At 37.1% G+C, this 12,888-nt stretch overlaps 1 protein-coding gene across 1 annotated transcript in view; it reads right to left on the minus strand.

Moving 5' to 3' along the window:
* Positions 1–12,888, minus strand: part of KIF18A (kinesin family member 18A) — a 96,535-nt gene that overhangs the window by 68,093 nt on the left and 15,554 nt on the right. Inside the window, exons 4-8 of the mRNA XM_020977974.2 lie at positions 10,803–10,960; positions 8,267–8,371; positions 7,483–7,593; positions 2,344–2,541; positions 1,029–1,205 (exon numbers count right to left, since the gene is read on the minus strand). Of these exons, the coding sequence (XP_020833633.1) occupies positions 1,029–1,205; positions 2,344–2,541; positions 7,483–7,593; positions 8,267–8,371; positions 10,803–10,960 (749 nt within the window). The remainder of the gene's footprint in view (positions 1–1,028; positions 1,206–2,343; positions 2,542–7,482; positions 7,594–8,266; positions 8,372–10,802; positions 10,961–12,888) is intronic.

Raw genomic sequence — 12,888 nt, forward strand, 5'->3', positions numbered from 1 at the left:
TGTTCTCCTCAATGGACTTCAGGTTTCTGTTTAAATTGAGAGGATGAGACTAGAAGACTTCAAAGGTCTTTTTCAATTCTGGATCCTATGATCTTAATAAATCATCCAAATATCTCTGGGGATAGATACACAGTAAGAATTATATTCATAATTATAGCTGTGGAATCAAGTTGCCTTATAGTCTATTTAGAAGCTTACTGCTTTAGGCTTGTGAGTTCATCAATGACGGCAGCCCTTCCACCAGCAGATATTGGCAGGTTTCCAAGTTCACAGGGTTAGAGATGGGAAGAACCTTAGTGGCTAACTAGTTTAACATCTTCATTTAAAAGATGAAGAAACTGAGGTGTAGGAAGTTTAAGTGACCTGCCCAAGGTCAAACAAGTAGGAAATGACAGAGGTGGGATATGGACTTGGTCATCTGACTCCAGGGCCAGGCTCGTCCTACTGCTAAAAAGATGGGGAGATAACCCTGAGTTCTCCATATCTGGCAGGTTCAACCAGGCTGGAAAGGCTTTTAAAATAAGTCTGGTAACAAAGTCCTGGCTGTCAGAAAACCGTCAGCAGCAGGAGAGGAGACTCCAGGTAGTGAACTTTATTTGAAAAATGGTGGCCCATGAAACAGATGAAAACTCCCCATGGCTTTCCATCTTATGGGGACATCCTCCCCTTCTGCTGTGGTAATAGTGAAGTCTCAGAAGACAGACAAAGAGGGCTAAGACTCAACTAATAATATGACAGTTTAAAAATGTTTAAATAGATTTGTATAGCCAAAAGTTTAAGAAAAATAACTTGCTAGTAATGCTACTCAAAATAGCCTAAGTTAATATTTCTTTAAGTATCCTAATGGATAAATGAAACCAAGCAGTGACTCAAGAACCTTTTATGCCCAACTCAGCAGTGAGGCAAAACAAAGAAGGTCTCCCCAAGCAGGTCTCGGCCCGCTGATACTCCCTCTGACTAAGGTTCTGCATAGAACAACAAGCACATTAATAAGCCTTTCACAAGTGTAGTGGTGTAAATTCACTTACAGAAGATTTAATGTCTTTTGCACGGTTGGCATACTTGAGAGTGTTATACGTGTCATCATAGAACACAGAAGAAGGACTAACAGCAGCTATCATGATAGTCTGACAGTTTCCTCCGAGGGAATCCTTTAACAAGCGAGTTAGCTTGCTATTTCTGTAAGGAATATGCTGATTTTTTCTCTGAAAGAACAAAAATGTGTCATTTTCCACATTCAAATGTAATCCACTTGCCAAGTCATTTTGAGACTCTCAGCCCTGCTCAACCTTGCCCACACTTATCATACCAGAACAAAGTAAGGGTGGTCAATGAAGTCCAGGGGGAAAGGAACTCAGATAGGGATGAGGCAAAACACCAACTCATGCATATGTGTGCCTAACAAAGTTCTTTATGGACATTTTTCCTTCTCTTTATCAAGGATTCTTATGCCTTTCCTTTCAGGGAACAAAGGAAAACCAAATAAAATGTCAAAATAAACTAAATCTGCCCCCTTTCACTAGAGGCCCATACAAACCAATAAAAGCTTTGAAAGTTCACTCATCTGTTTGTTACCTCACATAGCTATCACACTGCAAAGGTTATAAAACTACTGTAAGTATAAACATATGGGCAGCTGACTTGTGGTCACATGAAGGTTATCACAAAGAAAAAAAGTATTAAAATAAGATTGAATAACGAAAATTTTAACTCAAACTGAAAACACAGAATATGCCAGTTGGAAGGCACTTCCAAAGCCATCTAGTCCAATCTATAATATCTTAGGTTATTCACTTTTCCTTCTTGGGAAAACTTATTTGTAATTTTAAGATGAATAAAAAAGTTCTAGTCTAAGAATAAATTAAAACCTTAAAATAACTTTAAAACAAGTATGGAGCATGCCAAGTATATACTAGACATATAAATGCCAACAGTAAGTGTGTGATAAATGTAACATATCTTACAATGAGAGACAAAATGTTAACAAATATTAATCTCCTTCAAGGTTTTATTGCTTCAAAATTACCCAGTTCTGGCCTTTTCCATAAAAGCTAAAGATTTTATACATTTTAGCTAGATTTCTTCCAGGATGAAGAATATTCTATAAGGCCTATATACTGATTTTATTACCTTTAATTAAATCAATACTTATTATAAGAGGGAAAATTGAAAATGTGTATAATGATAGATTATACTCTGAGGGAACAGAACCATATGTAAAAATCTGTTTATCCTCTTGAAAGTTTGTTGGGAATGAAGTAGTGTACTTTACAGTTAATGGGGCCATTGTTTTATCATGAAATTATAAATTCTTTGTGCAAGACATATATCCACAGTACCAACCTTCCCATCTGCTAAGGCATTGATGACATTTCCAAGGGCTAAAAGTGATTGGTTGATGTTTGCGCCTTCCCTAAAACGGCTTCCTCTGGCATTTGTGGCACTGGCACGTTCAGATCCCGCCAGGTCAATGAGACACATTTTGGCAACACGAACATTTTGATTTATACTTGCTGTTCTGTCTTGTTGTCGTAAGTAAATCTTTTGTAAAATACAGGGGGAAAAAAATCACACCAAGTTAAAAGTGAAATGAAACGGATAAAAAGCAATACATCAGTCAATTAACATCAAGTACCTACTTTGTGATAATCACTTGCTAAGCACTAAGGATATAAAGAGAAGCAAAAGACAGTTTCTGCCCTTGAGGAGCTTACAATCTAACGCAGGAGATAACATATAAACAACTATGTACAAACAGGATACATGCAGGACAAACTGGAAATAATCCACAGATGGAAGGTACTAAGAGTAAGGGGGAATGGGAAAGGTGTCCTGTAGAAGGTGGGATTTCCACTGAGTCTTAACGGGAGCCAAGGAAGCCAGGAGGCAGAGATGAGGAGTACGCACATTCCAGGCATGGGGGACAGCCAGGGAAAATGTCTGGAGTTAGGAGATGGAGTGTAGGGTTTGAGGGAACAGCAAGGAGGCCAGTATCACTGGGTCACAGATACAGGAGAGGGTATAAGTTTCAACTAAAATAAGACTTACCAGCTTTAAGCAAACGAAAATGCAATGCATTTTTTCCCAGCATTATCAAAATTAATAAAAGTAGAAAAAAAACTCACTAGTAATAGTGTGATAGTAACTTTATGTATATGCACCACATATAAAATAACCATAGACCTCAAATAAGGGCAAAATAACTGCTATTCAGGTTGCTGGGACTTCCTGGACTAGAATTCAACAAACATTTATTAAGTACTTACTAAGTGTACGGCACTGTGCTAGAGTAACTGGGGGTGCAAAGATAAGAGCAAGTCTCTGCCCTAAAAAAGCACTCATTGTACTTAGGGGCTGAGGGTGAGAAGGGGATATAACACACTAGATAAGTAAAGACAATTTGAAGAGAAAGTGCTCTCACAAGTAGGGGATCTTGGGAAAGCTTTACAGCAACCTTGATGTGAGGTGAGCCTGGAGGTGACTACAAGGCTTCTGAGAAGAAGAGATGAAGAGGGGATCCTTTGTAGACAATGCAGGTAGCCCAAAGTGCGATGGCCGCATGTCAAGGAACTAGAGAGTGGTTCAGTTTAGCTGGAAGGTACAGTATATGAAAGAAGCTTTAAAGGTAGGCTGGTGCCAGAAGCCAGATGACCTTCCATGCTAAGTCAAAATGACAGGGAAACCCAAAGGATTTTTAGGAGAAAAGTGACATCTGTGTCATAAACTGAGCCTTAGAAAAGTGGTACTTGCTGCTGTGTAGAATACAGAATGGACAGGAAAGATGCTAGAAAAAGAGCTGGGACAAGAGGTGAGAGCTGTCATTTGAGAGGGCACCAGTACAAGATGTTATGACCAATTTGTAAGACTTGGCAGTGGTAGAACAAGGGGGAAACAGACTGGAGGAGGAAGGTTCACCATATTTGCATGAGTTAATTACAGTTGAGATTATAAAAAGAAAAAAAAGTGAGGCCAGACTAGGGATAATAGATTGAGAAAACACTAAGTGATCAGAGTCTGAAGATCATCATGGTGGGACTAAGAATCCGATACACATCACAGACTTTTAGAGAAAAGTTTTCAAAGTGTTCAGAGGAAGAGTAGGCAGAGTCCCATGGATTAGAATTCTGCTGAGGCCCTGGAGAGCCGAAAAGGATGCCATTCTGAAGACAAAAAGGAAAATAATTCCAAGGATGAAGAAAATGGAAGCTGTTTAACAAGGCTACCACGGTTCACAGGAAACTCACCAACAAATGTAAGAGTTTTAAAAAGGCACGTAGAGAAAATGCAATCAAAGGTGGGTAACAGAGGATTAATGGTATGGTCCTACATTAATCATGTCAGTCATACAAAAGCTCAAAAAGAGTAAGGCTATTAAGAAAACTGAAAGATAACAAAAAGGGTTAAAGCTTTATTAAGGAAAATAGGAAGTTCAAGGAAGGGCTAGTACTGCCCTGGGAGGATGTGCTGATGATAGCTCATAGTGATGGATAAAAGACAAAACTGCTCAACGCTTATATTTTCTTTCTTTTTCTCTGCTAAGAATAAATTTCTGGACTGGAAAGGATAAAACACAAATAGCTAAAGTGAAGTTGACAGCCAAAATCAATCAATTAACCATTGAGTAGCAAGGGGTTAGTAAGAGAACTAGGTATCCTTTGCTGAGTTCAAGTTCACCAGGACCAGATGAAGTACCTTTTAGGGTACTGAAAACCGGTGAATACGATCACCATCAGTCATCTCTGAAAGATCATGGAAAACAGGAGAGGTAAATGGCCCTATTTCCAAAAAAAGAGAAGCACACAGAGGCGGCAAACAATAATCCAGTTAATTTTACTTTGATTCCTGGAAAAATTCTTGAGGAACTTTACTAAGGAACTTGTTAGTGAACATTTAGAAAAGGGAAGGGCAAGGAAAAAGCTGGTGTGGTTTTATCACCAACAGCTCATGCCAGACTAAACTAATTTCTTTTTATTAGGCTGCTTGATTAAGGGACCATAAGAGACACATTTTACCTAGAGTCTCATATAGCACTTGGCAAAGCCTCTCTTGGTGAAAAGATGGAGAGGTATCTGCCATATGATAATATGAGGTGTTAGGAATTGGTTGGATGGCGAGATCCAAAGAATAGTCATTGATGGGTCCTGTGCCCATTGATATTTTTATCAATGATTAGAAAAAGATAGAGATGAGAAATTTGATAAATTGGCAGATGACACAAGACCAAGTGGGAATAGCTAACACACTGGATGACACTGCATTTTTAAAAATATCTTAGGCTATGACACTAGGCTGAACTGAATAAAATTAAATTTAAGAGGTATAAATGTGAAGTGTTATACTTAAGTTAAATGATCAAGCTGCATGGCTAAGATGCAGTTAGTGCTGAAAAGATATGGATTTTTAATGACCTGAGAGTTCTATAAGTCAAAATTATGATATGGCAGTCAGTCAGTGAGCACTCACTTGGTACAGTGCTAAGCTCTGTGGATGCAAAGAAAGGCAAAAACCACCCTCTTCCTTCAAGGTGCAGACATTCCAATGGGAAGACAACTTGTACAGAACCAGGCAATTGAAAAACTAATGTGATCTTGGTCTGTGCTAAGAGATATCAAGGGGCTGGGAAAAAGGTTTACTATCGTTAAGTTATGGGAACAACCAGATCACATTTGATGATGATGATGATGATGATGATGATGATGATGACAACGACGTGAATCCTAGCTACTGCATTTAAAGCTGGAGTGTTTGAAGGGAAATCAGAAGGGTGAAAAACAATGAGTTCATGATATATAAGATTCTGTGAAGGAACTGAGATGTTTAGCTATTTACGAGCAGTGAAATGACAGCTGTATTCAAGAATTTGAAAGAGTATGATTTGGAGAAAGACTGGATTTGTTCTATTTGGTCCTAGAGGACAGAACTTGGAACATTACTGAGAGGAAGCTACAGAGACACCAATTTAGTTGTAATGTCAGGACAAATTTCTTAACACTTAGACCTACCAACAGTGAAATGGGCTGCCTCAGCAGGCAGTGGTTCGTTTCTCATTGGAGGGCTTCAAGAAAACACTGGACAGCCATTTGTTAGGTATGTGGTAGAAAGTACGGGTCAGACTAGACAGCAACTAAGCTCCCTACTAACTTTGAAAATCCAAGACTCTGGGGCAGAGACATATGAAAAGCTAGGAGATGATAACTGGGAAAGGAAATCTCAGGGTTCACAACCAAAGAATCTAAGACAATATTATTCAGCCAGTGACTAACAAAGAATCCCTTCTGAGCCATACCTGAAAAGAGTTCATCCAACAACTGTGTGAAGAACAACAAAGAGGAAGAAAACCCACTTCACTTCTGACAGGACTAAGTATCAGGAAGTATTTCCTGAAATCAAGACTAAATGGAGAGCTAACGTGAGGCCCTAAGAACAGGGACTGTCTAGCTCAGGGGTGGGGAACCTGTAGCCTCAAGGCCACAGGTTCCCCACCCTGGCTTAGCTTGTGTATCTGTATGTATCTCGTGTTTAGACAAGCCTTTGCACCTGTGCTCATAAGCGAAAGAAATCTGGTAGCAAATCTAAAAGTTAATACAATACGATACAAAACAAATCTAAAAGTTAATCTCAATGCAATACAATAAAAGGCACACCAATGAGGACAAAATAATCTCTCCTTATTAAACTTTATGTTAAGTTTTCATAGGAATGTATATGCAGGGCAGATATATACAATGGGAGTCTTAGCATTATGAGCATACATTTTTTTCTTCTTTGTTAAGCCAAATAGGAAGGAATGAAAGTGGAAGTGATGAAATGGTTATTTCAAATTCTGTAGGCTAAAGTTTTTTTTAATAGTTTAATTACCCTAAGTGGGGAGTTAATTACTAACAAATATTTTTCTTTTCATATATGATACAGAATATTTGCTACAATTTCATTAGATATTAACATATCTTTTAGAAATGCATTATAAGTACCAGTTTTTACTGAAGTTTTATTTCTGAAAAGTGATATCTACTAAATTGTATTTTAATAGTGCTAGAGAATCTTGCCATTTAAAGGAATCATATGGGCAATATATTATCAAGTAAAGCAAATAATCTCCCTATAATTATAGAGAGGATTCCTTCAAATAGTAACACCAAAAGTTTATTACAGAGCTCAAATATCTTTCACCAATTAAATATCTTAAAGAAAAACAAACACTGAGACTGGAGTGTGACAAAGGCAGAAATTAGAACTTTTATGTCATATCATATGAATGCTAATCATTGTTTATGGTAACACCTACTAAGTGTTACAGAACACATTAAATTATAAGTGGAAAAGGATTCAGACGAATGGATTCCCTTTGCGCATAAAGAATATATTCTACTAATCCATTAGCTTGAAAATTTAGCTACTTATGTTTTAAAGAATTTCAGAGCAGCATTTTAAACACCGTGATACTTGGAACACCAGTACTGAGATGTCCTCGCCTCACTTTACCTGGAAAACAGCATGCGAACGAGAGGACGTAGCATTCACATCAGTAGGATGTTGGGTCCTGTTCTTGTTTCCATCATCCAACAATTGTAAAATTTCCTCAGAGGTTTTAGGCTACAGAGTTTTGGAAAAGAACCACTCAAATTAATTTTTTATTACTGAATCTTAAAATAAATGCTGTGACCTTGGGAAAGTGACTTATTGTCTTTGTTTAGATTTCCTCATCTATAAAACGAATCAGCAGCACTTTTTGTTTTCTAAGGTTTTGTAAAAAAAAAAAATTTAAATGAAGTTGCTTTCTGTAAATGTGCCTTAGGGTCTGTGGGAGGACACAGAGAAGAAAATCTGTGGCCCCTAGTGTTGAAGATACTTTACTATAATCTTAAAACTGATAGGGATCCTGGGGCTAATTTTATCCATTACACTCATTTCTTACATGAGAAAACCGAGCTTGAGTGGTCAGGTAACTTGTCCAAGGTCACAAGGCAACTTGTTTATAGATTACAACCTGCTCCCTTTTCAAAGAATTTATAAATCTCATTTTGGAAAAAGAACAAGAAATTATATTATTGTGTGCATATTTAAATTTAACTTGCATTTTATTTGTGGCAACATAAAATAAATCAAAGTGTACATCACTAATTAGAATTTTATATTTCATTTTTGAAATTAATTTCCTTTTTTCTTGGGAAAATAGATGGAAAACAAAAAGGAACTGGTGGATGGTGCTTTAAAAATTACACTTACTATCATTCTAACTAAAACAAAACCAGTTTACTCTATATACCTCATGTAATGTTAATCCCTGAACTACCACCCCTCTTTGGGCATCTTCACGGACAGCCAGTGGCCCTGAATTTGTTAGAAGATCGCGAATCTGTTCATTGTATACCTTAAAACACAAACAGAAATAATTGTTTAGTATTGATTAAAACATGTTGTCAGCTCATGACTTTTCAAGCTAGAAATATCAATACCCTTTTAAGACATTTTTGTACCTAAGCATAGAACTTGATCTTTAAGCATAAAAAGATTGCCCAAAAGATTTTTTACTTTAAACAGGGCCCATTTACTTGCTCCCATCCTCCACTACTGGTGATAAAAAATCTGATTTCCATCATCTTACCTTCATGGTCTTACACTGACACCTTTCCCTTATGAGGATGACATTAAGCCACTGGTTTACATTTAAAATTAAAGCTAAAGTCATCACAGACTAATTCATATCCCAACAGTTTGTGACATATCACCACTGCCTGCAGGAATGAAGTGGGGGGGAGGCAGCTTTGGAGCTGTGACACATTTGGGTGGGGTTGTTTTTCTTTTTTCTATTTGTATCCCCAGTGCTTAGCACAATGCCTGGCACGTAGTAGGCACTGAATAAATGTTTATTGACTACTTATTGTTTATTATCGTTTGTTGTGCCATGCAAAGGAGGGCATCTGGAGACTTAAGTGGTTTAGAGTACAATAAAATCATGAATTTGAGGGTATAAAAATCAGGAGTCAATCTATAATCCAACATTTTGAAATGATTTTTTTCTTTCTTGAATTTAGTATTAACATTAATTTCAAGAGAAAACACATAATCTTCAACTTTCAAATTTGGAAACAATCTTAGACAAGTTAAATAATTATAGAATTTGAGGGTTGGAAGAGACTTAAAGTGGCTCAGGGAGTCTGACTTTCTGATTTTATAAGTAAGCAAAATGAGAGTTTGCTCAAGGTGATAGAGCTAGTTAAGATAACAGCTGGTGCTAACACGCAAGCCTGGATTCTTGTCCACTAAAACAAATGCATTTCTGTACTTTGGGACTTTGAAGTTTTTTTGTTTTTAAAACTAATTTTGGAAAACTTATTAATAGGCTAAGATCCTAAGATTTAGAGGTGGAATCTCAAGAGTCAGTATAGTTCTTTATATGAGGACATATAGTCAGTCCCAGGGAGAAGTAACTTTTTCAAGATTACCCCAGGACCCAGTGGAACAACTCACCTTTGTACCCATGATGATAAACTCCAAATGAGGCATTCTTTCCAATGATAACATTTCTACCTAAATAGGTTACCTTGATTTCAAGAAACTATTAATTCAATAATTTTACTAATTATACAAACTGTGATTGAAAAATGGAAAATTTACAGATGAAAAACTCATATCATTACAACAATATCTCACTTGATAAAAAAATTGATTTCTGCAATCTCAAAAATGGCTCACATCGCCAATGATTCATAGGTTCTTATAATGAATAACCCAAATAATGACTATTTCACTAAGTCCCTGATACAATGTGGAAAGATCAGAGCTCTTCACAAATCTGACATTTCAAACCTCCTTACCTCAAATATCCCAATCAGATACACAAATATCCCACCAGAAACACAGAAACCAAAACTGAAAAACTCATTAAGGAGAAAAGGCCTCACACAAACGGTCCAACAAGGCAGAACAGGAAAGGGTGCTATGTATATGATACCTTCCCATTCCTTCCAGAAACTCAAGGTTGAGAAGAAATCTCAGATAACAGCTGTTTTGACCTGAATGTGGCTAACATTGCCTCTGTGATACCACTGCAAAGTCATGTACACTGAGCTTGAGGCCCTTCAGCAGAGAGAACCTACCACCTCCTAAGACAGATCATTCCACTTTTGGAGAGCTGTACTTTTTATGAATATTTTCATTTGGTCAACCCTAAATCTACACCTTTGCAACTTCACCTATTCTCCGCTCATGATTCTAACCCTTTCGGATCAAGCGATGAGCCAAATCCTTCTCTCATAATACTTAAGGAAAGGTATAACAGCTTCTCATTTCACTCTTCCCCCCTCAGTTTTCTCTTTTCCTGCTTAGTAAGATCACTTCTTTTTGCTATCTCCTTCTGGAATGCTTGCACATTGTTTTAATGTCTAGAGTCTACAGACTGGGAATGAGATTTTGAGCAAAATACAGGATATCTCTGCTCTCTTTTCAAGGGAGCGTACATTCTAGAGACATCTTTCCTCCTGCAAAATAGGGAAATCTTTGCATATCAACTACGCTGTATTCATAGATAGTGAAGCAATCAAAATCAAATCAAGTTAATCAGCAATCAAATTTAAAAGCTACTGAAAAAGGAAAGTTTGATAGAGAGAGGAGTGTGGATGAAGCACCTGTAGAATGAGCAGCACGCTGCAAATGTTCTTAAAAAAAATGAGTCATGAAGCTTTATTAGGCTCACTTTACCAAAATTCTACTATATAAAAAAAGGAGACCTCCACAGAACTTTTTCTAGACAATTTACAAGCATACTGAATTATTCTAAAAAGTAATGATTTTCTACTTACCTCTAAGTAAGAAACTGTAATGCTACATAATTTCTCATCTTTAATCTGATCCATGGACTTATAAAGGCCTAACATTGTCAGATACATCACTCCAGGCTCTTCAGGTGATCCTAGCATTGTATGTGTCTTCCCAGCTCCAGTTGCACCATATGCAAGCACTAAATTTTCAGAAAAAGGTTTTTGGAATAAAAGATCATCATTATGATAAATCACAAGTCCTAGGAAGGACAATTTAAAGTCTTGTTTTTTCTGGAGGGGAAAGTTAAAGGGCAGGAAGGAGAGGGTACAGATCACTGACATAAAATTAAATGTATTATCTGGTGATGAATTTGGCTGGTTGTGAAAACACATACAGAGGAGGAAAAAAAAATCAGTTTTGAATAAATTCCGGTGGAAAGTATTTATTAAAAAAAAAAACACAAAACAACAAAACCCAAACCTACCCATTCTTTAAATCAGGGCTTCTTAAACTTTTTCCACTCCCAACCCCTTCAGTGCTACCCACAGTTTAAGAAGTGAATTTAAAGCATGAAAAGCAGATTAGGAAAAAGGACTCTAAGGACAAATTTTAGGAAAGCTGGAAGAAAATGCTGAAGAAGATGCTGTCTCAAAATATTCAATATTAAATTAATATTATAATATATAATTACAATGTATTTCATATTATATTATAATTGATAAAATTATAATTATGCTGTATTGTAATACATAATTATAAAAATATAATTATAATAGGATCTAGATTTGTCCTCTGGGGAAATAGAAATTAAGAGAATTTCTAGAAGCAGCATTTAACTGTTGAAAGAAGAAAAGTGTATCTCCTCTAAAGAAAGGAGTATGGAATTTCTGGATGATTAAAGATTAAGAGAACAATGAAATATATTATTAACAGAGACAAAACACCCTTAATGGAACCTCTCCACTGCGGCTTTTGCCCCTAGAATGACATGGTGAGGTTGTTGATGTTAAACAGAGAAAGGTCCAGGATGTTAGATTTCTATGGGGCCTTAGATCTAGATGTGGAGATGTAAGAGGTGGCAAAAACGTGAAATTGTGAAGACAGAGGGTATGAAGGGGAAAACACAAGTGCTTAGACAAGTCAATTGTCATCATGAGGCCACTGGGCTCAGCATTCAGAGTCCTAGGGTATTCTTCAGTTGCTGAGTTGGAGACTGAAAGATGGAAAGGCAGCACATTGCCATCACATCCTTAAACTCATGAGTCTCCGGTGAAATACCATGAGCACAGGGCACAGCCAAGAGGTGTGAGCAGCCTCCAGCCTTCCCAAGAGCATAGCAGGTGTCAGTGTTGAACACTGAAACCCACCAGAGAAGAAACGGGAATATACTAAGTATATTAGTCCAATTAGTCGTCCAATGCAGGAGGAGTTTTCCTTTCTAAGTTTTCCCTGAAAAGTTTGGTTCTGTCTTCCAGGAAGCTTGTTCTCTGTCTACCACCTTAAGATATATGTGGTTACATTCACTACTATATGGGCAATAAAGAACGGGTCTATTCACGTCTTTTTTTTGCTTGACATTTATACTGTCTTTATCTTAATTAAATGCCTTTTCGGGACGGATGGCCCAAAACCACCATAATGAACCTTGGAAAGATACTAAGTCACTCCCGAAACAGAACTCTCAGATAGGATGTAGACTCTGTTGTTGCTGTAATAACACAGTCCTTAAAACAAAACAAAACTAACCGAGGTTAGGTGTGCCCTGAAGAAGTCCTAGGGGCGACACTCATTATAAATAATGAAAAAATGAAAAATGAGATAGATTTAAAATACTACATGGCAGCTAGTTTTGCTCTACAAGAGGTAGTCATCATGGAATTTTCTTATTCCAGACAACCACAAGGGCTTTACTTAGGTGAACAAGCAATTGAGGTTTTACTGAATGTATCATCAATACAAAGAGTTGCAAAAACATGGTGCCTGCTCTCAAGGTTACATTCTAATAGGGAGAAGACATACTCAAAACTATGTACAAGACATAGAGAGTGTAAGAGAAGGTAATCTTAGAGGAAACAGACTAGCAGTTAAGGAGTGGGGTGGGAAGCCCTTCGGTGGAGGATGGACTTT

This window comes from Phascolarctos cinereus, unplaced genomic scaffold (assembly GCF_003287225.1).
Source record: "Phascolarctos cinereus isolate Bilbo 61053 unplaced genomic scaffold, phaCin_HiC Scaffold_9;HRSCAF=440, whole genome shotgun sequence".
NCBI classification, from domain to species: domain Eukaryota; kingdom Metazoa; phylum Chordata; class Mammalia; order Diprotodontia; family Phascolarctidae; genus Phascolarctos; species Phascolarctos cinereus.